General features: G+C 36.8%; 3 protein-coding genes across 7 annotated transcripts in view; 1 reads left to right on the forward strand and 2 right to left on the reverse strand.

Moving 5' to 3' along the window:
• The window catches only part of LOC103701594 (AP-1 complex subunit gamma-2-like), a 37,767-nt gene extending 31,913 nt beyond the window's left edge, over window positions 1-5,854 (reverse strand). Inside the window, exons 1-3 of one of the 3 annotated variants that reach the window (XM_008783716.4) lie at window positions 5,461-5,854; window positions 1,958-2,260; window positions 1,671-1,812 (exon numbers count right to left, since the gene is read on the reverse strand). In XM_008783716.4, coding sequence (XP_008781938.2) covers window positions 1,671-1,812; window positions 1,958-2,260; window positions 5,461-5,492 — 477 coding nt within the window. In that variant the 5' untranslated portion in view covers window positions 5,493-5,854. Of the gene's footprint in view, window positions 1-1,202; window positions 1,813-1,957; window positions 2,261-5,460 lie in introns of all 3 variants that reach the window. The other 2 variants (XM_017841472.4, XM_088716137.1) reach the window with 2 other exon arrangements.
• Window positions 5,855-8,676: 2,822 nt separating this feature from the next.
• LOC103701628 (NHL domain-containing protein) lies at window positions 8,677-13,355 on the forward strand. 3 transcript variants are annotated; one of them, XM_008783768.5, is made up of 6 exons: window positions 8,677-8,807; window positions 8,915-9,121; window positions 9,225-9,389; window positions 11,640-11,840; window positions 12,520-12,614; window positions 12,693-13,355. In XM_008783768.5, exons 1-6 carry the CDS (start codon window positions 8,741-8,743, stop codon window positions 12,801-12,803), a joined length of 846 nt encoding a protein of 281 aa, XP_008781990.2. In that variant the 5' UTR covers window positions 8,677-8,740; the 3' UTR covers window positions 12,804-13,355. The 3 variants fall into 3 exon arrangements, with proteins under 3 accessions (XP_008781990.2, XP_008781989.2, XP_017696971.3); XM_008783767.5 differs by having other exon boundaries at window positions 12,697-13,355; XM_017841482.5 differs by lacking the exons at window positions 12,520-12,614; window positions 12,693-13,355 and adding an exon at window positions 12,229-12,402.
• A 522-nt stretch (window positions 13,356-13,877) lies between these two features.
• LOC103701627 (uncharacterized) lies at window positions 13,878-21,283 on the reverse strand. Its single transcript, XM_008783765.3, has 7 exons — window positions 20,354-21,283; window positions 20,177-20,257; window positions 19,909-20,085; window positions 18,674-18,844; window positions 15,818-16,027; window positions 15,526-15,614; window positions 13,878-14,719 (listed from the first exon to the last, which is right to left on the reverse strand). Exons 1-7 carry the CDS (start codon window positions 20,442-20,444, stop codon window positions 14,036-14,038), a joined length of 1,503 nt encoding a protein of 500 aa, XP_008781987.2. The 5' UTR covers window positions 20,445-21,283; the 3' UTR covers window positions 13,878-14,035.
• Between the last annotated feature and the right edge of the window lie 380 nt (window positions 21,284-21,663).

Consider the following 21,663-nt stretch of genomic DNA (forward strand, 5'->3'; position numbering starts at 1 on the left):
AACAAATTTTGAGGCAATGGCATTTTTTGTCTGACATAGCATGATCAAATTTGTTTGAATAAAGACAAAATAATCATAAGTTGAAAGAGATATACTACAGAGAAACCCTATATCTATACAAGATACTAATTTACTTTCGGTTTGCTAACTACAACAGAAAATTTACATTCAAGCTTCATTAATTTGAGATGGAATCTCACTCGGGAAAAAATAAGAAAAAGCAAGAATATTCAAGAGATTTGATTTTTGATGTCATCAATTTACTAATTAGCTTCGAATATTAACTTCTATCCAACCTGGGTGGGTTGTCAATCAGGTTTAACATGCTCTCCCTTTCTCCATCCCATGCATCAGTGTTTACACATGCAAGCATACATGCATGTGCACAAACAGTAAAAGAATAAAAGGTAAACATGTGTTGTCTCAAGAAAGGTTTGAAGTACTGCAGTATGGGAGTACCAGTCACAACTGGCTCAGTATGGTACAGCCCTGTATCTATTCATGGTTTGCCACCAGGGGATAGTACAGTATTCAGTACATGCTATGGTAGTCATTTTTTTATATATCTTGGTCTAACACTTAGTACTGGTAATAAGATATTATTTAAAAAAATAAATCAAAAAAATAAAAAGAATGTTGCACATACAATCAAATAATTAACAATATCTCAAAACATATTCAGCATCCTCAATTTGCTTTTCAATTTCCAAATTTAACTTCAACCCACTATGAGTAGCCAATTGCAACCACTTTGCTTTCCTTTTCTCGATATCATCTAACCAATCCCCAAAAGATTTTTGAACAAAGACATAAGTCTTCGTGGTTGACCAAGTATTGCATGAGGAAGCACTCTACAGCTTTAGTGTCCAACTTTACCACAAACTACATAGGAACGCAAGCACGACATGGCCATATTCCATAAACAGATCATGGAACAGATTTAGAGAAAATAAGTCAAGACGCATGCAGCAGTGCACATGAATCTTCACAAATGATAAAGATTGGCAAAGAACATCATCAAACTTTCCATGTTTGAAAGGGTGCAAAGGCATCTCTTTATATCATGAAAAGTCTCTTTATATTGTACCTATCAAAGCATAAGAGTAGTTGAATGATCATAAGCGGAAAAAAATGGATTGTGATATGCATATAAAAGATATTTTTAGGAACTCATTGATCAAAGTCAAGTAAGGCCCACACACAAGTTCATGAGAGGAACAGAGGAACTGCTTTAACCGATACGAAGCTTCCTTGGACCTTTTATAGAACTTTTAGGACCAGTTTTTCTTGTTGGCTAAACACCTACATCTGACATAGACCAACAAAAAGCAAATAGCATGTAATTTTCTGCAACTTATAAGAAGATTAAGGATACTTACCTATAAAAAACAACTGGCTGCTTCAGAATATATCTAAACAAGGAGTTCGCATCAGACACTAGAAAATAAGCAACCAACTGGAATTCACATTCTATGCAGCATAGTTTGTCACCAAAAAGGTTTTTCCATATATTGAATAAAGATAATAACACAAATAACAGACTGCCGTTTGGTGTTGCAAATCCAAGAACATAACAAGGACTCTTCATTCTTGCAATCGTATTGAAAAAATTCATTTCAAGAAGCTACTTATAATAGTCAAAAAACACATTTTTAATAGATAAAATCTACCTTTTTTTTAATGTTTGGGTCTCTAATTTGTAGTAACCTTTCTACTTCTGGTGCAAGATCCCGCGCCATTTCTGCAGAACATATATTCCCTAGAGCACAAAGTGCGAGACCCACAATATACTGATTTGAATGATTGAGATCTCTGCTTGTGTCAAGGATACCAAATAGTAAAATTGTACCATTCCAATGTATAAATTATTATACCAGTTCAGAATACAAATGTATAATTCAATCAAATACTAGTTATATGAAGTAGGCTAAAGTTATATCATAAGCTTAATGGATACTGTTTCAAGGAATTTGTAACAAGCATAAGAACTTCCTGCCTTTCATCAAGAAGAAGCATTAAACCAAGATAGCCAATTCTCTTTTCAGGAAAACCAGCAGAAGCTATCAGTTTGAGACATTCCATTTGACCAAAATGAGTAGGATAACCAAGCATGTGAATAAACATGAGCTTCGCAAGATTACGATGCCTATAATCCTGATCATTTTCACTAATGGCAGCACGTATAGCAGCACATTCTTTTCTCACAACAGCACGCTCTTCTGCAGCAGTTTTGCAAGCACGTATAGCTCGAATCATGTCTCTGCAATGTGTTAGAAGTATGGAATTAAGACATTGATAAAACTCAGCTGAGAATCAATATGCTTGTCTGGCTATACTAAATAAATCAGGGATAAATACAAAGTACGTTCAAGTTTCATTCCTAAATATATCACCAAGGGCGAAGAAATCGAGAAATATAAAAGATCTTCAACTATAAAGAACAAAGGAAAATTATTGAGAAACAATAAGGTTTAATTTATTGTACCATGTAGAGCGAATGAAATGCAAATGAGAATAAGCATGTAAGCTATGACCCCCCCTATAAATAAAGACATTTTTATTAATTATGTAATTTGATAACTAGAGGGCAAACCTTAGTGCAACAGTAAGGTTGCTCCATTATGACCTAGGTGCCACGAGTTCAAAATACAAAAACCTCTCTACACATGAGGGTAAGACTGCGTACCCTCTCCAAACCCTACAATGATGGGAGCCCCATGCACCGGATGCCCCTTTATGTAATTTGATAACCATATTCCATTTTTCCCACTATTGGTTGGTGTAGTTCTTTTGTTTCTCTCCCTCTATGAGAGCAAGAAAAGAGACTAAGAGGTCTAATTATCAAACATTCAAATATTTATAAATCATGGAGAATGTAAATGTGTGGAAACATTGGGAATTGCCAAGTTAGTCATCCATGCCAAGGAGTCTACATTATGATAGCCCCAAAAATTGGCAAATGTGATGCACATTATTGACCTAAGAAGGAAAACTAGATAAGCGGTCATGATCATATGAATCTGAGTGATAGATGACTATAATCTTATCTAAATTAGGATTCTTTTTTCCATAATGTGAATTAATAAAACACTCTCCCACTTAGCGCACATTCCTCTGCATGTGTGTGCAAATTTCTACATGCAAGAAGAATAACAAATGGTTGTAAGGAGGTAGAAAACCAAAAATAAGAGGGCAGGGGAGATCAAAGGGTTATATAGATCACTTTTACTAGAATACATTAATAAGTGTGTAGTAGGAAAATATTTATACAGCATATGTTATCAGCAAAAAATCTAGTAAGACTTCTATTCACCCTTAGTAACATATTTTGGTACATCTCTAGCATAGCAGACTTATAAACTTAAATTTGTCAAATGGCTTCAAGTAACAATTTCTTTTAACAAACCCTATGGTAAATAAAGATGAAACCCAGCTGCAAAAGATCGAAATGGTGATGATTTGATCATGTTAAATGATCCAATAGTCAAAGCAATCTTTGTGTGATCTTCCGAATAATATTGTGTTCATTCAATAATGTAGCATAGGTTAGAAATGTCAGGTTTGAACTTCAGAATCTAATCTTCATCAATCACCCTGCCAACATGTGCATCTTGGTTCCCAAATATATTTCATATTTTGAATTTAAGGAATATCATTCAGAACTAAGAGTGTGTGATGATTAGTAGTGTCAAACAGAAACTTGACTCATTTTATTTGAAAAACTGATCTGAATTTTCAAAACAGGTTTGACAGAAAAAGAAAGAAAAAGTTTTAAAAGAGTCCATAATCAAAAAACAATGAACATATCCAACCATCACGTTTAAAATCTAAATCTTAAAAGTACAGTGAAAAATGGCCTTTATCTGATCATCTTACAAAAGGCACCAAAGCAAATTAAGATGATTAGCGTAAAGATCGTATCTGCTCATTTTACAAAAGAGAAACCTAACTGGAATCGAATTAATGTTTGGATCATCCTTCAGTAAACAAAAGGCCAGAAGAAAATCGGAGATAATTTTCCTTAGAAGATAGACTTGCAAGTTTTCATTTCAGCCCCGGGCAACCTGCTGGGTGCTTCCAAGAGTTTGTATACAAACATCCTTAGAAATAAATAAAAAAGAAAAGATAAAGAAATATTCATGCCTAGCCCCTCTTAGTATCCTAGTTACGTCAACACGAAAGTTGAGATAACCTAACTTGCAAACATTTAACGTAAAATGTTCTTTGTTTAAATTTCATACTTTCATTTGGAATTGGTTGACATCCTTCAAATAATGTACAATAGGATGATCCTCAAGATTGCAGGAAACTATATACAGCAAACAGAATATTGATTTAAATGTTTTAACGAAAAAGACAAATTTTATTATAATACATGCTGGTAATCACTTTTCCTTAATATTTTATAGTCAAGTCCTAAAATGTCTTCCAACATCAGTCCTTAAATTTTGGTTAAGAGCAATCCATGGATTACTACCTCCTTCTTTATTCAAAGGACAAATTTAACCTACCATTAAAAAGTTACCTTGCAAGCTTACCAGAAACAAAAAGGAAACATTGTACTAATGTGGCAGCAAGAATCAGATCAAACCGTCCCAAATCCATATGCTAACAAGTCTTCTCAATATGTTGCAGACCCCTCTTCTTAATAAAATATACTGAAATCAGTCCTTAAATTGTATGTAAGTGCAGTTCATGGATTTATACCTCGTTCTTGATTCAGAGAACAAATCTAACCTAAAGTTAAAAAGCTACTTCCCAAGATCATCAGTTAAAAAAACCAAGATGAAAAAGAAAAAAGAAAGGTTCTTCTAATGTAGCAGCAAGAACTAGATCAAACTATCAGTATTACGTACAGTAACGAATTTCCTTAATATCCATAATTATACATTGGAATTGGTCCTTAAATTGTAGACGGAAGCAATTCTTGGATCAATACCTCATTCTTGATTCAAAGACCAAATCTAAGCTAATCATAGAAAGCTACTTTGCAAGGTCACCAGCTGCAAGAAGAAAAATTGCACTAATGTAGCAGTAAGAACCCGATCAAACGGACGCAATTCCATGCACTAATGATTTTTTTGCAGTCTCCACCTAAAATATACACTAAAGTCGGTTACTGAATCGCAGCCACGGGCACCTGCACTAATACCTCGTTCTTGGTTCAAAGAACAAATCTAACCTAACCTCCAAAAACCGACTCCACAGGCACCAACCACAAAGAACAAAGATTGCAGTAATGTGGCAGCAATAGCCAGATCACATGGTCACAATCATATAACCTAACGGCTTTATTGATTCCCCGTTTAAACAAATAGAATTGAGCTGAGTGGAATAAAGACCGGTGCGATCTGAGAGGAAGCAATTGCTTTCAAACGAAGCATAAGCAAGAAATCAAGTAATCAAGAAAAAGAACCTTTTGAAGAGTTCGATCGAAGCGGAGGGAAAGATTGGAACTACCTGAGGCGGGTCCCGGAAGAGAAGGGATTCATGGCGAGGTCCGTGCTGATGTCTTCTGCGAGTCCCCTCGGCTCTCGATCGGAAGGGGAGCAGAACACCTAGGTCTCGTGAGGGGGCGCGAGGCGAGGGATCGAGATCCAAGCGAGGGAGTCCGAGGGATCTGAGACGAGAGACCGGAAGGAGGAGAGAGATGCAGCGATGTATTGGATCTGGGCGAGAGCGCGGTGCTAACCCGTGGGTCCTCTCTCTCCCACCCTCTCTCTCTAGAGACCGTGCAGGGAAGAGAAATACTTTAATACGCCAGTTCTTGGGACGGCTAAAACGCACACATTCGCCTACACGAAGGCAAAAGCCCACGAATCGAGAGAGGGGGTCGATGCGGGTGATTTCGGACAGAGCTTCCATACCGCTCCTCGCGTGGAATTTTATACGCGAACCAGGCCGTCAACTTGGACCAGGCCGAAGCCTTTGCCTAGAGGCTTGGATGGGCTTCGGCCTAGCTCATAAGGCATCGATCCAGGTTTGTACTGAGGCCCACTCCCCAGCAAAACCCGGCATCGAGTCATGGAGAATGACGAATTCTTGCACCTATTTTTTCCCCAGCTAGAAGCCCGTGTAAGAGATAAAAAAGAAACAAAAAGAGAAGAAAAATGTATAGGCTTGAATCATCTCTATGCGACACCACACCCATAGACAAAAGATAATACCTTCTTTTTCCCCCTGTTTTATGAAAAGAGAACTATTATGAAGCTCTAGATAAAAACAATGCAGATCAATCAACAATAGCAAGGTTTATGAGTTCATTTATGAAGTTACATGATGCCAATTAGGCTAATACGTGTTTAAAACCCTCTCCAGCAAAGAAACCATCACATTGATTGCTTTCTTGATAAATTTGAGTATCGAATTGACCACCGAATCAAACATTCAACGCAGGAAGTTAATATTTTGGAACCATGGATGCAGCACACCTAGCCCTACCGCCAACTTTTGTTTCAGCGAAATAATTAATCTTAGAGAATTCCCTTCAAATCAAAGTGAAAGACTTTTGACTCATATTCCCCACTTGATCTTCCTTGCCATGCAATTTATGATCTTATCTAGAATGTTGCTTTACTTAAAACCCCTCTTAACTTTTACATTCAGTTAGCATGGCTCGATAGTCTCTTTCAGGATCAAAATACAATGGCATGAAAAGAAGATACTGTTTTTCGGTCGAGAAATCAAAAACTAAAAAAGTATAAATCCTAAACCCTAATTAGCAATCTTGTTTCCACAATTCGATTCTTAATCAAAGAAATCAAAAAATATAAGCAATAATACTTTCTATCTAAGGTGTTTCCATGCTCTTCTTACCCTTTGTGATGCCAATGTGCCATTTTTATTTAGCTATTGTTTGCTAATAACCTATGTTGTAGGGTAGCAGTCTCATAGACAATAATTGATCAATGAATTATAAAATAATAGTGATGGCATCGAGCTACCTCCAAAGTGAAAATTGATGACCCATAATCAATTTTTTTTCCTTTTGCAACATAAAGAACATGAAGCTTTTATTCGTGTTCTTTCAAACCTCGTTGACTCCAAAGAGTATGATACCAATATATATGAAAAAGAGTGCCATGCTGGATTTTATGCTCCACAGCATAGGTTAGGTGATTTATTTAAGACTTTAGCATACATTTTATCCACGGTAGCTCACTAAAAACCGAATCAGACGTGCCACCACTAGAAAGCATAATTTTTTTTATTTCGATATGCCACCATTAGAAATCTTTCTAAATAAAAGAACAAAATTAATGTCAGAATTGGAGTCACAACAGCAACGAGTGCTTTCTCTTTTATATATGTAAGGTTTTTCCATACAAACCTTCTTAAATATTAAAATTTACATAAATATTCTTTCAAATTTGATATTTACATACATACTTTTATAAAATACTTGTTTTGCATGTATACCTTTCTTTTTTTTTTTTTTGCATATATGCCCACACCATCTAACGTTGTCTCCAAATTAACAGTTTAAATAAAAAAGGCCGAACTACTTTTAATAGGTAAATATATAAAAGAAATATTTATAAGAGTATATATGCAAATAATACTTTGCGAGGGTATTCATGCAATTTTACATATTGAGGAGGGTTTACATGCAAAAAAGTTCTAATTTTATTTTTTTTCTATTTTAACATGTTTTAACATTTGGATTTATCTAGTACCACCTACTCAATGTTTTTCGTAAAAATATTGCTTAAGAAAAAATTTGATTTGACAATTAAAATAACAAAAAAAGATATTAATTTTCAGTAAGACCTATTAACCTATTACCTCTTTAAAAATAATAGAATACTTTCACAATTTAATTATTTTTTAATTTAAATAAATATAATTTTGGCTAATCATCTTAACCGAATCACTATGTCAAAAATATTCATATAAAAAATAGTATTTTGTGAGGGTTTGTGCATAAATATTAATTTGGAGGGCATTCATGCAAATTTCAATATTTAAAAAAATATTTATGCAAAAATTTGAGAATTTTTTTATGTGTATACCCTCCTTAATATATGAAAATAAATGAATACTTTCTAAAATTGCTATTTGTATGTATACCCTTATACACATTTTTTTTGTGGTAAATTTACCTGTTACAAGTATTTTCGTCATTTGGCGTTAGATAGCATGGGTACATATGAAAAAAATATATACATGCAAGTATTTGATAAGAGTATACATACAAATATTAATTTTTAAAAAATATTTAAATAAAATTTAATATTTAAGAGGGTACTTGTGTCAAACAGAACGAAAGCTTAAGCGGCTTGGAGAAAGGGCAAGAAGAGAGCTCGGACCTTCCTCTGCTACAAGACATTCGAATGATGAGAAGGGATAGAGTGGTCTTTTAAGCGAAGCATATATTTAGAGAGATCAACAGGGTTGCTGACTGGGTGTCTGCTTACATGGCTAATCATTCGAAATATTTCTTGTGATCAGAAGAGGAGAAGTTGCTTCTAGTACTTTTTGAGCTTGTATCCTCTGGTTTTATTGGGTGTATTCGTTTATACATTCTACGGCTAATCATCAATAATAATAATAATAATAATAATAATAATAATAATAATAATAATAATAATAATAATAATAATAATAATAATAATAATAATAATATCATCGGGGAAAAGGAGCTGACAGGTGGGGCCCCCCACGAGCATAAGAAGGCGGAGTCTGGCATTAAAAGCAAACCACCGACGCTTCCTCCTTGCCGGCGAAGCCTCCTCCCAAAATGCCAGCGATTCTTCCCTCTCCTCTCCTCCAACTCCTCTTCCTCCTCGCATTCTCTTCAAGCCCAGGTCCGTCGACCCATTTATCTTTGCCGTTTTAACTCGTCACCACACCATAATAAAGAAAAGTAAAAAAGAAGAAAACAAATTAATTAATTTTGTCTTTATCCTTCTAGCGATCTCGGACTCGGAGATCGTGCTGGAGTCCGGCTACACTGTGTCCACCGTGCTGGACTGCAACAAACCCCTCGCCGTCGCCGGTCTTCCCTCTTCCGCCGCCGTCAACCCCTTCTCCATCCTCCCCCGGCCCCGATCTCGCGACCTCCTCCTCCTCGACTCCTCCGGCTCCGCCTTCTACTCCCTCGCCATCCCCCTCTCTCAAGGTACTCCCTCTTCTCTTCCCGTTGTACTGTCTTCTTGTTTTTGGTTATTCTTTAGTAAAAAGGGCTTCTAGGGTTTATTTCTCCTCTGTTCTCTTGGATGCAGACGGTGATGTCAGGCTGTTCTCTGGCAAGGGTTTCCCCGGCTTTGCCGATGGGGATCCGACGGACGCGATGTTCAAGAACCCCAGGAGTTTCGCGATTGATTCCAAGGAGAATATCTACGTGGCGGATCGGAGCAATTATGCCATTCGGAAGATCAGCAGATCAGGTAATACCCTATGATCTTCGATTTGTTCGATAGACTTTCCCATCGAATGCCATGGATTTATGTTAATATTTGAGTAATTTATGCCGTAATCTGAAAAATGTGGAAATTCTTAGGGCTGTTTCAGTGAGAACACCCAAATTATACATCCAAAGGGTTCTGAAGCGATGCTGCATGCTTTCCGGAAGATTTCTAAATTATTTTCTTGAATTGATGCTTTTTTTTTTGTATGATTCTACCTAATTCTTATTAACAGTTTATGAAATTCTTTTCGATAACTTCAACTGAGACTACAGAAGCTGCAGCCAAGACCACCCAAACTGCTACAATTGAGTCATGTGATCCAACTGAAACCAAAACCAAGTTTTTACACATCGACAGGAAGCAGTTTATGCAATCCGAAAACTATGTTGATTAAGGAATCTGCTTTTGGTCACATGCTACTGCCAAGCCTTCGTGTGAAAACATGTATTCCTTTTTTTTCGAAAAAAAAAAACAAGTGAAGAACATTGCATGAAATCATGCATAGTTATAGACCTGCTCTACGTGTCATGTGGGATACGATTTATTACACAGAAAATGAAAAATGGGTGCATAACATCATCCATGCCTGTAGTGGTACCTTCTATTTGCACTCCAGATATCATGGTATATTATGCAGAAAATGCCCTATCCACTCCCAAGTTTATGCACTCATTTTTTACATGCCAACAAAATAACACATGATTGGAAGCATAATTTGAAGTTTCCTGAGAACTCTGCAAGCAACACATTAACATTTGGATTTTGTTATAATTGATCCAAAAGTATGGTTGGTTTTGAAGGTCCAGCTGAAGCTCAAGGGACCAAATTGGGTATGTGTGAGTTATTTTCTGATTATTTTCTTATCGTTTCTTTCTTTGTTCAAATGTTAGGAAGCATTTTATCTTCTTCAGATTAGATAACATGAGTTTCAAGGAGCACCTTAACGGTAAATTCCAATGACGTTTAATTAGAAAATAACTTTTTTAATGGAAGATTGGCTGCCCCATGATTCAAATCTGAAATGTGGTTAGACTGTCATATGTTATATATCATCATCATAAATTAAAACTGTAAATTGCTGCCCCGTGACTTGAGGCTCGTATGTAGTTAGCCTGTCATATGCTATATCACCATCACAAGACCACCAAAATAGTAAATGAGAATGTTCCAAAACACTATAATGTACCTGAATGATGTCTAATTATACTGTTGTTTTTTTATTTATCATCATTTGTTTGATTTCTCACCTGATTTTACGAACAAATTTTGGATTTTTATATTTTTAAAACTAAAATATGGAAAGCGAAGCCAGAACCACCAAAACCTCTGAAATAATCACTCACTCGTTCAGGCAAAACCAAACCAAAATCAACCTTTTGCAGTATGATTGGACGTGGTTTTCAAAATTCAGAAAGCCATATTGAATTGTGAAAAAGACTTAAGTCACATTTTGCTGCACGGGTGCTTAGACGAGAGTGTGTTGCGGATATATCCACAACATCACTATTTGTCACAGTCCAGGTGTCCTATCGACAAGTGTGGTATGCTTGAATTATGGGTTGGGATGCATTATTACTTGCTATATCATGATATCCTGTAATAGATTGACATGCTGAAAGGAAAAGATGGAACATTATATTTTTAGAAGGACACGATCTTTTAGTAGACAGTAATGTATTATTTTTAAACACAACTTTTTCCCATAAAATATAGCTAATCATAATAGGCATACAACATGTACTTAAGATTTGATTCGATATTTAATAAATTAGTCTTGCATTCTTCATGTTCTAGTTTCATTAACGAATATTAGAGAATCCATAAACTGCATATGCCAAATAACCTCTTATGGAAGTTCCTTACAATGATGCCAGCTTTATAAATAGATCTGTAGAAAAAATGCCATGCTTATTAAAAGTAACACATTGTTGTCCACATAAATATTGTGCTCCTTTTTATAATATGATCTTCCAATTTTCCTCTTTGGTTTTGTTAATATAGTAACTCTATACTAAATACAGATTCCAGTTGCGGCTGACACTATGATTTGGAAGGGTTATTAATCTTGTGAAGACAGATAAAGACAATATGAAAAAAAAAAAACTTTTGCTGCAAATAAAACAGAGAATCTGCTTGACATTAAAAGAACATATATCCAGTTTATATCGTTGCCTATTTTTCTCTATTATGCTACTTGATACAGACCTCCTTTTAATTGGTACTATTTAGGCATGACCACCACAATTGCTGGAGGTTACTCAAATAAAACAGGGCATATTGATGGGCCTGCTCAGAATGCATCCTTTTCAAATGATTTTGAGCTGGTGTATGTCCCCAGTATATGTGCCTTGATGATTTCGGATCGTGGAACTAGGCTGATTCGCCAGATGGATTTAAAACCAGAAGATTGTGCACATGAATCCCAAACAGGTAACAGTCTTCTTAAGCTTTGGCTTTAATCTTTGTTACTCCAGTAATGATGCTCACCAGTCAAGCTTTGCCTGTTACCACCAAAAGAAGATATGCTTATTTAGTATGAAGTCTCAAATGTACTGCATCTGAATGCTTCTTTGACCATCCACTACTTTTAAGAAGTGAGACTATACCGTGCTAATATGTCTGTAATACTAGAGTGAGAAGTCATGATAATGCTACTTAATTAAGGAATGCATATGATCACATGCTTCTCTGATGATTAGTTATTGCCTATCCATCAGAAGCCCTGGAATAATTGAATAGTTACTGATTCTAGATTTATGTAATTTGCCTGTTAATTCCTAACTGAAATAGTTAATTACTATAATCCTTTAATTTCTAGGGCTCGGAGTGACCTCTGTATCTGTGATTGCAATCTTATGTGCGCTCTGTGGGATAGTTCTTGGGTTTATAGCTTGCCCGTTTGCGCTAATATGTCTGTAATACTAGAGCGAGAAGTCATGATAATGCTACTTAATTAAGGAATGCATATGATCACATGCTTCTCTGATTAGTTATTGCCTATCCATCAGAAGCCCTGGAATAATTGAATAGTTACCGATTCTAGATTTATGTAATTTGCCTTTCAATTCCTAACTGACAAAGTTAATTACTATAATCTTTTAATTTGTAGGGCTCGGAGTGACCTCTGTATCTGTGATTGCAATCTTATGTGCGCTCTGTGGGATAGTTCTTGGGTTTATAGCTCGCCCGTTTTTCACCCGCAATGTAAGTCCCACACTTTGTATCGAATGTTAAATTATAATCGCTATAAATGCCTAAGACATTGCTACATGGTGTTTCTAGACAGGAAGTCTCCGGCAGCCACTGTACCAGCAAGACATGGAAACATTACCAAACCAATCTGAGGACACAAGCTCTGATGGCCTGCTTCGGCATAAAAAACGCAGTTGCTAACTCCACACTCCATGTCCTCTTGATTAAACTTGTAAATTTGAGTCTATGCTATCTGTCTACTGTATTTCGTAATATTACTCTAGGAATTCGAGTTTGGTTTAGGGAAAGTGTTCCATCGCTTGAATCAGATGTAGGGAGCTATAGTGGTATTGCAAAGTCACCAGTACTTGCTGATCAGTTGAAGGATATGATCACTTTTGATGGGGTTATGGATGTTTTGGAGGTGACTAGTTGCTCTAGGAAGGAGGAAGAGATGAAAGATGCTTCAAAATGGAACCATGGGAAATTAGAAGACATGATAAGAGCCAACTTAACAGATTTTGCTTGTGGAGCCAACCAAGGCCAGATGGATGGGCACATGCTCTCCAGTTCTTGTCTGGTTAGAAGGAGGCCAAGGGAACTTGATGGGCTGTAACCGTGTACTCAATAGCTGTTAAAAAAAACTGTTCCTTGCTGTTTTAACTGTTGTCTATAGTTAACGTTGTGATGTACTAAAATCTGAATTCTGCTGTATACTTACCTTTAAGTTAATGAACTGTGGTGCTTTTATCACTACACGTGTAATACTGCTCTAGGAGCGATGCTACGGTGACTTGGAATTTTTTTTTTTTTTTATTTTTCTCCTTAGTTGCTATGGATTTGTCAAACATCAAATGCTGTAGCTACACCTGATTTTGATGGCAATGTTATTAGTAAAACATCAGGAGTATTCATGTTTCCCTGTGGTTTAACTTGTTAACTTTATGCCATCTTTTTCCTTGGAGTCGAAATCTTTGTATGCTACATCTCTAGAGTCATTTGTGAATTGTGATCTTAGACCTAGTTAGCTAATTGACTGTTCTAGCAGCCAGATATGCACCATGGGACGTAATGAAAAACAGCCTCCTAAGCAAACCCTACTCCCGGAAAATGGAACTCATTTTTTCAGTGAGCTTCATCAAGTGTTATTGTTATGAAGCTAGGGCGCCATTTAATTACATGATTTCATGGGATTGGAGATTATGAATATTAAGGATTATTGAACTATTGAACAATGAATATAAACAAGAACATATTAAGGACTTAAAAGTTCCCTTGACAAAACTCTGAAGCTCTTCCAGACATCCATTTTTACCATTCATTTCATGAGTTCTAGTCCTGTGCATTTTTATAGACATAAAATACAATAGGCAAGGCTAACTGATAATACAGATAGAGAAGATTTACCATGTAAAGAAGAAAGGAGAAGAAATCTAACTCATGTAATAGTTATTGTTGTAACCCATGTAATTATTACGGAAGCGCGTGCCAAACTGATCATAGATAGAATCCCCATAATTCACAGCCTTAATCTCCACCGTTCTGCGCTTGCTATCTGACTCTTGGACAGCTCCAAACACAATCTCATTGGTTGTTTCACAGCTCTGCTCATAGTAAGTCTGCGGGCCCAAGGAGTAATGCCTGTGCTGTTTCAGGTGCTGCTGCTGCATTTGCTGCTGTTGTTGTGGTTCCCCATTCCAGCCACTAAAATAAGCTCTTCCCTGCCGGAGATGGTGGATTTTTTCTGGTTCTTTTGACATGAAGGCATAGGTCTTATGTGGGGTGGGTGTTCTGGTCTCCACTGGTGGGGGTGGCTCATCTTCGTCCCGGATCACAAAGCTCTCCTGCACTGGGCAACTGTTTGACCTCCACTGCTGCTGGTGGTATTGGTTAGCCGGTTTTTTTCTCCTGAAACTCAAAAACACCGTGCCAAAGATCGACATTATAGATGACCTGGCTCCAGAAAGAAGCCTTCCTAGTGAGCTGAAGAGGCCTTCTTCTTCATCTTCTTGCTTCTCTGGTTCATCCTCAGGTGGGATCAGTGGTGGCCTGACTGATGCTTTGAAAGGCTTCTGGTATGGAGGCATCGTTGCTTTCTTGAAAGGAGTTTGAGGTTCCTGGAAGAGAATCATACTTTCAGTCGGACAAAATCTGTTGCAGGAATAGCAAAAAGATAACAGATAATAAGCACTGATAAGTAAGGTGCTTTAGCCTACTTTATTGAACCAGCATGAGTCATCTGCTACCTCACTAGAAATTTGAAATGAACATTTAAAAAAAATAAGACATAAGATTGTTAAAGTTTCAGGACTAGCTCGCCCAGAAGGACATTAAATGAATCACCTTCTTTGGTTTAGGCAACCTATGATGCCCCCAAGCTATCTACGATTATATTCTATCAGTTAATCTCAATGGTAAATTACATGAGTATTCAACACACAAGTATAGCTCTTCATAATGTTTACATTTCATTTTCAATACGATGATTCAAATGTTGATAATTTCTGAGACATGGACATATAATAGATAATTTCAGCAAAACAGACAACGGGAACAAACACAAATAAAAATGAACTAGTAATAAGAAGGACACAACAAAAAAGCCCCAAAATAGAAATTTCTACCGGTTGCATGTTACAAATTCTTTTTTATTCCAATGAGTTATTTGATTAGTTTCGTATTTGAAGACATCAAGAAACATCACTAACATGGATAAGATATGTCACGTCATTCAATATGTAGATTTTGCTTTGATCAAGATTGGGCTGTTATCAAGACGAAGCATGCTTGCTGCAAGGAAGGTAGCAGCTTTGGCTTTACATAAGTATGTGGTTTTTTCAGAAAGAATGTATGTACATCGATGGACTCTTAGTTTTGTATACCCAACTAGTCAACATAAGGCAAATCATTATCATGCACTCACATCTTTGGAAGAGATAATAGCTCCCACTTGACGTTGAAGCAACGCAAGCATGTAACCAAAGAAACCAGCAGCAAGAAGCACTGCAATTCCTGCAAAGAAAATTCAGACCAAATATTAAGAGAGCCAGCTTTTTATCAAAAAACAATAAGTTAAAGGCTCAGAAGTCTGCATGCCAGAGGTCAAAGTATCAAGGCCCCATGCATGTGGCATCTATTACACTCACTGAACTTTCTATACTTTGAAGAAAGAAAAACAAAAATAAAGCAATTGACAATATTATCATATCACATACCTAGAGGAAAGCCAGTTTCATATTGGTAGGCGCAGTCGTCAAAATGGAGCTGTATCTCCCGAATTGCCTGGTTCCCCCTGTCTATAACCAGAAGAGAGCAGCTACTACCAACATAAACTACTTCAAAATCAGTGGAAAATTTTGCATTTTCACTTGGGCCATCCATATGCCCTCCTCTATTCCTCTTTCCCCCAGCAATAGTTGTAACACCTAATAATAACAAAAACAGATCGTATGCTAAGCCCATGATTTTTTGATTTCTAGAAACACGCACCAAGTAATATTTCCTTTCTGGAAACAGTTTTAATAAAGTGAATGTAAGAATATAGCACCATGTACCTACAAAATTACAGTAACATAGAAAAATCAATAGAAAAAAGGACTAGGTAAATAATATGGACACCTCAGACAGCCTTGAAGATGAAGGGAACGATACATTCACCAGGACTTGATCATATGAATACCAGTTACAGCAAAATACAAACAGTAAACTTCATTCTAATTATGAAGCTTCCCGTGGTTTTTATATGACCTGTGGAAAACTCAAGTAGTCTTGCAAATAGAATTGATAACAAGCTAAAAAATATACTCCCTGGCCATATTTACAATTAAAATCAGCCCTACCGACCCTGCAGGAGTCCTAACTTTAAAGAAACATTCATGATTTTCTTTACTGGTAAAAATAAACATGTCCTGATCCCACATATTTCAAAAATAGAGCAAAAGAAGTCAAGTTTGAAATGGAACAGCTGTAAACACCCTAAAGATACAAAATCTGTGACATATAACCAAAGATAGCAATACCAGTGTTAATGAAAAAACATACCAAAAGATGTCTGCTTTGTTTTGCATCTCCAATAGAACACCACCTCATGAATGCCTCTTCCAATGATCCAAGAATTCTTATAAAAGATCTATTCGGTTCTGAGACTAATTTCATAACTAAGAGAACCACTCAATACAAAATTACAAATACATTTTCAGCGATCACATTGTAATTGTAAACCGTATGTGCTTATGATAAACATAAAATATACTTATCTCCCTAATTTAGTTCAGTGTTACATGCCTATGATAAACTAAATCCACCATAATCTTTCATGAGATCATAGGAATATTTTGCATATGGCTAAACCACTATACGATTTTTTTGTTCCCCCAATAGTCACTGTTTTTAAGTTTCTTCGGCTGCACTAATTCAAACTTTGAACTTCCCCTTTTACCGCACATCTAATGCGAACATTGTCACCACTGTTACACTTTCGTCAGTTAATTTGCCCTCTTTATTTTTCAGAATTTGATTTAAAACTTAAAGCCACTCCCTGTAACTCTCTTAAAATTTCCTGTACATCTTAATTTTACTTGAGGATGCTAAATGCTCCATGAGTTGTTTTCCCTTATGGTTACTATGCTTGGTTCTATTTGTGTCTTTCTCAAGAATGTCTCCATCCAATAATGCATTAAGCTTTTACTAATATATCAAGCTAGAACCTTAGTTGTCCTAGAAATGTATTGAGGACAAACATCTACTTGTACGCCTGACACGGTAAACCAATCTTATTCTCCAATACGAGTCAGTAGCATTTGCAACTCCACAATAAGAGACAACAACAAAGAATCATGAGATAAGACCAGTCCTATGTTTTATCCAACCCTATGCATCACGTGATTGATCAGTCAATGCTCCACGTTTACTTTTCAAATTAGTCTCCCAATCATAGTCTGCCGTATCGGTCCGTACCGGCCGGTATGCCGCCGGTACGGACCGGTATGCCGCCGGTACGGGACCAGTTTCGTACCGGTCCAGGCCGCCACCGGTACACCGACCGGTACCGGTACACCGACCGGTACCGGTACGGCGGACCTTGCTCCCAACTCTTTTGGGGAACTTCATGAGACAAGGCTGATCACGGAAGAGCCTGATTTTGAAAGGATTAAGGTTCTTATGCGCAAGTTTTACTTGGTGCATCTAATCAGGTTATCTTATTTGGATTATTCTGGACCCCTCAAGACAAGCTCCCTCTAATAAATCATCTCCATAACCATTTATTTTTGTAGCAAAGGATGCCTCCAGGTGAGTGTCTTTTCAACTTTATCCCTGACATATGAAGAGAAAATAGGGTCAGTATAGCTTGATTCTCTAATGGTACATTTTCTCAGCATAAGATATGACATATTGCATGCCTATGCATTCTCCCAGTATTGGCATGGTGTGTACCACATCATACCTTCCCACTGCTCGTCACACTTGGTATGCACTGGAATGGCTGCATCCCATTATCACAGAGCCAATCCCATGCTAGCAAGTGTGCTGGTAAGGCACAGCAGTGTACACACATGCCATGTTGCACCAGACATTTTTACTAATCTTGACTGTCTTCTTGAAGAATGCTAAAAATATCTTCTCGAAAACAGCACTCCTTATGAGATTAAGACAAGCCACTGGACAGGTAGCAGAGTTGCAACCAAGTAAAGTAATACACTTCCTCAAAAGGGGTTTCCTGTTGGTAATATGTATGTGCATGCATGTCCTATCTCTGTTATATTAGTGCCTTTGTTAGTTTTAGCACACAGTGAGATGTATCTGCACAACTATCTTATCCTAATATATGGTGAACACCCCACAGACCGAAACATTATAATGGTAAAGCAATGGATAAGGTGTTAACTTATTTAAATCTTCAACTAGAGTGTTTTTTCTCTTAAAAAAGAATAGAAGAAGCAACTGAAACATATTTACCGATATTGGTAATTAATAACTAAACATACAATCAGATTTCAGGGGGAAAAAGAGCATGTAAAAACGAAAAACAGCACTAATGCAACATAATTTAAATTTCAAGCGCTTCAACCTACCTGTATCACTAATTTTCCTGACTGCCATGTTCATGGTATCCGCAACATATATGTTCCCTCTATCATCCACCGTAAATCCCTTTGGATGGTTCATCTTTGCTTCTCGTGGCTTTCCATCAACATGACCAGCATACCCTTCTAGTGAACCAGCAACAAGCTTAGGTCTGCTGTCTGCAGTTCTCCAAATTATTATAGAGGAAATTAATAGGGTCCATACAGAAACTTGTGGATGAGAAAACAAAAAATTCAGAAACTTCAGAAAAAAAATTGGAGTCAGACAGGAATGTCAAGTTGAGAGGGGCTTCTTTCCAGCATAAAACTTTAACACAAGAAAATTATTTTCATGGAAGGTTATATAACATTTATTTGAAGATGTTTAATTTGTCCAAGGTTCCATCCCATAACTCAGAAGGTAGACAATGTTCTTTGCAACACCATGTATTATTAGATGCCATCCAATTTGAGCATTGAAACAGGCAAAAGAATTAAATACAATAAAATGCTAAACAGAAAGGGCAAATCCACATTATAAGCTGCAGTAGGTGACATAAAAAAAAAATCCCGAATTGCTGTGAAAGAATTTTCTTTTAAATAAAAAAAAAAGAAAACATAAACTATAAGATGATATACTTAAAATTTTATAGACAACGGATGATATACTTAAAAGCTGCAGTAGGTGGAAACATATAAAACAAATCCAGAAGTGCTGTGAAAGAATTTTCTTTTAAATAAAAAAAAGAAAACATAAGCAATAAGATGATATACTTAAAATTTTATAGACAACGGATGATATGCTTAAAATCTCGACCATTTAGCAGATGAAAGGATAGATCATTTAAAAAATGAACAACGGAAGAAAATGCAACTATCTACAGAACTTTTGAATTTCTAAGAACAAACGTAACTAGAATTAAAACCAAAGCGGGACTGAAACAATTATTAGGTCATTTTGTGCATGAAATTTGAATTAAGATCCAAAGCATAAGACAAACGAGAAAACCATTTGAAAAAGAAAATCTCAGCCAAAATTCAATTGGCTTTCCTCAAAAACATATGACATCCCACTATAAGACAGAATGACGTAAGGTTGACTCCGATACTCACCAACCAATCAACATCACTACATTAAGCTCAAAAGATTTAAATTTCTTCCATAAAACCCACCAAATCACAAACGCTACAACAAAAATTACACTGATCAGCATAGGATTCAAGACGATTTAAGACCCACTCACATCTAGACAATGGCAGCGAAATCCTGTAGATATTACTGTTCGCAGAATCCAGAACCAGAAGCTCCCCACTCTGAGTCACCTCCACAGAGTAGGGCTCGATCCCGAGCTTGCTCCCGTCGAACACCGTCTCCACGGTGTACCCGCTCTCGAATTTCATAATCGGACGACCAGAAATCGCTGACGAAAATCCGATCAAATCAAACCTCAAAGTCGCACAGCATCAAAGAAACCAAAACCCCGAAAAACCCCAGAAATCAAACAACTGTACCAGTCTTTGTGGTGGATTTCAGCGACCACAGCCGCTTCAAGACAGCAGACGCCGCATTGGAGAAAACCCCACTCACCACCTCTACATAAGAAGCAAACAAAGATATCGGGCAAAATACGCGGCCAAGAACAAAGCGAAAACAGGGTAAAGAAACCAAGCCAAGAATGGGATACTCACTTGCTGGAGAAGCAGCAGAAACAGAGCAAACCCCACTGAGAAAAACCATCCACAGAAGGAGCGCAGCAATGCCTTTCTTCTCCTCCTCCATTCCCTCCTCTCCAAAGGACTAATGACTCCAAAAAAGAACAGTAGAGAGAGAGAGAGAGAGAGAGAGAGAGAGGGTCTACAAGGTACAAGCCATCTCTATAGGGCCCGTGAGATGATCGGAAGCAAGAAGAAGACCGAGCCCATCAAATCTTTCACTTTTTGCTCCCTTATGATTTCCTTTTTTCCTTCTTATTTTACGGCACTTGCAGGGAAAAACAGAGCATCTCTCTCTCTCCCTCTATTTTTTTGGATTCAGAAATAGAAGAGAAGAGAAGTAGGAGCGGGGGTAGAGTGTGAGAAGAGGGGTGGATGCATCACGTGATCTGGGGTAATTTAGTTTAATTATATCTACCTGAAATTTAAGCTTTTAAGACTCTCTTGCTAAACTCGGGAACCTTTGGTTACTAGAGTTAGCAGTCGAAAAGCAGCTTGTGCTGGAGAAAGCCTGGAAATTCTTCTTTACTTTTTATTTATTTATATTGTCCACCATTCGATCACAAGTTTCAAGGTGAGGAGGGGCTCTATTACCTTTTCTTCTTTTTTTTGGCTTCCTTCTCTTGGTTCCTCTCTCCTCCACCAGTAATATCCACCATCCTTTTCTTAGCTGTGGGCTCCTTGGGATATATTCCTCCACAACCTTCTCTCTCTCTTTCTCTTTCTTCTCCTTTCCATAATTGCATGTGAATTTTGTTTTGGCGTGGGTAATGGAGGGAACCCTTGCCTCCACCTGCTTTTCTTCTGCCCGCTCCATTCCTTCCACTAGCACTGGATGCCTGGAGATAAATGCTTTGTAGTGTGTCAATCCTCTTAACCCAAGCCCAAGGCACACTTATTATGACTATTTAATTCTCAAGTTGGCCTTTAGTGATTTATATGTACAGCCTTTAATAAACTCTAACCATGCCTGGCTTTGTCTCCCCTAACGACATCTATTGTTAAACAAACTTCATTATTATAATTATTATTATTAGCATAATTTTAAAAATTACATAATAACATGCCACGTCTATAGTATTTTTCTATTATAATGATTCTGTATCATTTTATATTATTCTTTTTACTACCATAATCTTATTATAATAATTTTAAAAATTACATGACAAATTATATCAGCCAGTAATATTTTTTATTATTAATATGATGCTATACCAATCTATATATATATATATATATATATATTTTTATAGAGTCTGTACACCGAATATAACAGAATAACAATA

The sequence above is a fragment of the Phoenix dactylifera genome, chromosome 2 (genome assembly GCF_051530095.1).
Source record: "Phoenix dactylifera cultivar Ajwa chromosome 2, Ajwa_hap1_PhDact_Kaust_v1.1, whole genome shotgun sequence".
In the NCBI taxonomy this organism is placed as follows: domain Eukaryota; kingdom Viridiplantae; phylum Streptophyta; class Magnoliopsida; order Arecales; family Arecaceae; genus Phoenix; species Phoenix dactylifera.

What these genes read in the sequence shown, in the direction of transcription:
- LOC103701628 (XM_008783767.5), top strand. Translation starts at nt 8,741, where the DNA reads ATGCCAGCGATTCTTCCCTCTCCTCTCCTCCAACTCCTCTTCCTCCTC. An exon ending in CGCATTCTCTTCAAGCCCAG is followed by an intron (nt 8,808 to 8,914) that starts GTCCGTCGACCC and finishes TTATCCTTCTAG; the next exon opens with CGATCTCGGACTCGGAGATC. An exon ending in CGCCATCCCCCTCTCTCAAG is followed by an intron (nt 9,122 to 9,224) that starts GTACTCCCTCTT and finishes TCTTGGATGCAG; the next exon opens with ACGGTGATGTCAGGCTGTTC.
- LOC103701627 (XM_008783765.3), bottom strand. Translation starts at nt 20,444, where the DNA reads ATGGAGGAGGAGAAGAAAGGCATTGCTGCGCTCCTTCTGTGGATGGTT. An exon ending in CAGGAAAATTAGTGATACAG is followed by an intron (nt 16,028 to 18,673) that starts GTAGGTTGAAGC and finishes TGTTATTATTAG; the next exon opens with GTGTTACAACTATTGCTGGG. An exon ending in CTATTATCTCTTCCAAAGAT is followed by an intron (nt 14,720 to 15,525) that starts GTGAGTGCATGA and finishes ATTCTCTTCCAG; the next exon opens with GAACCTCAAACTCCTTTCAA.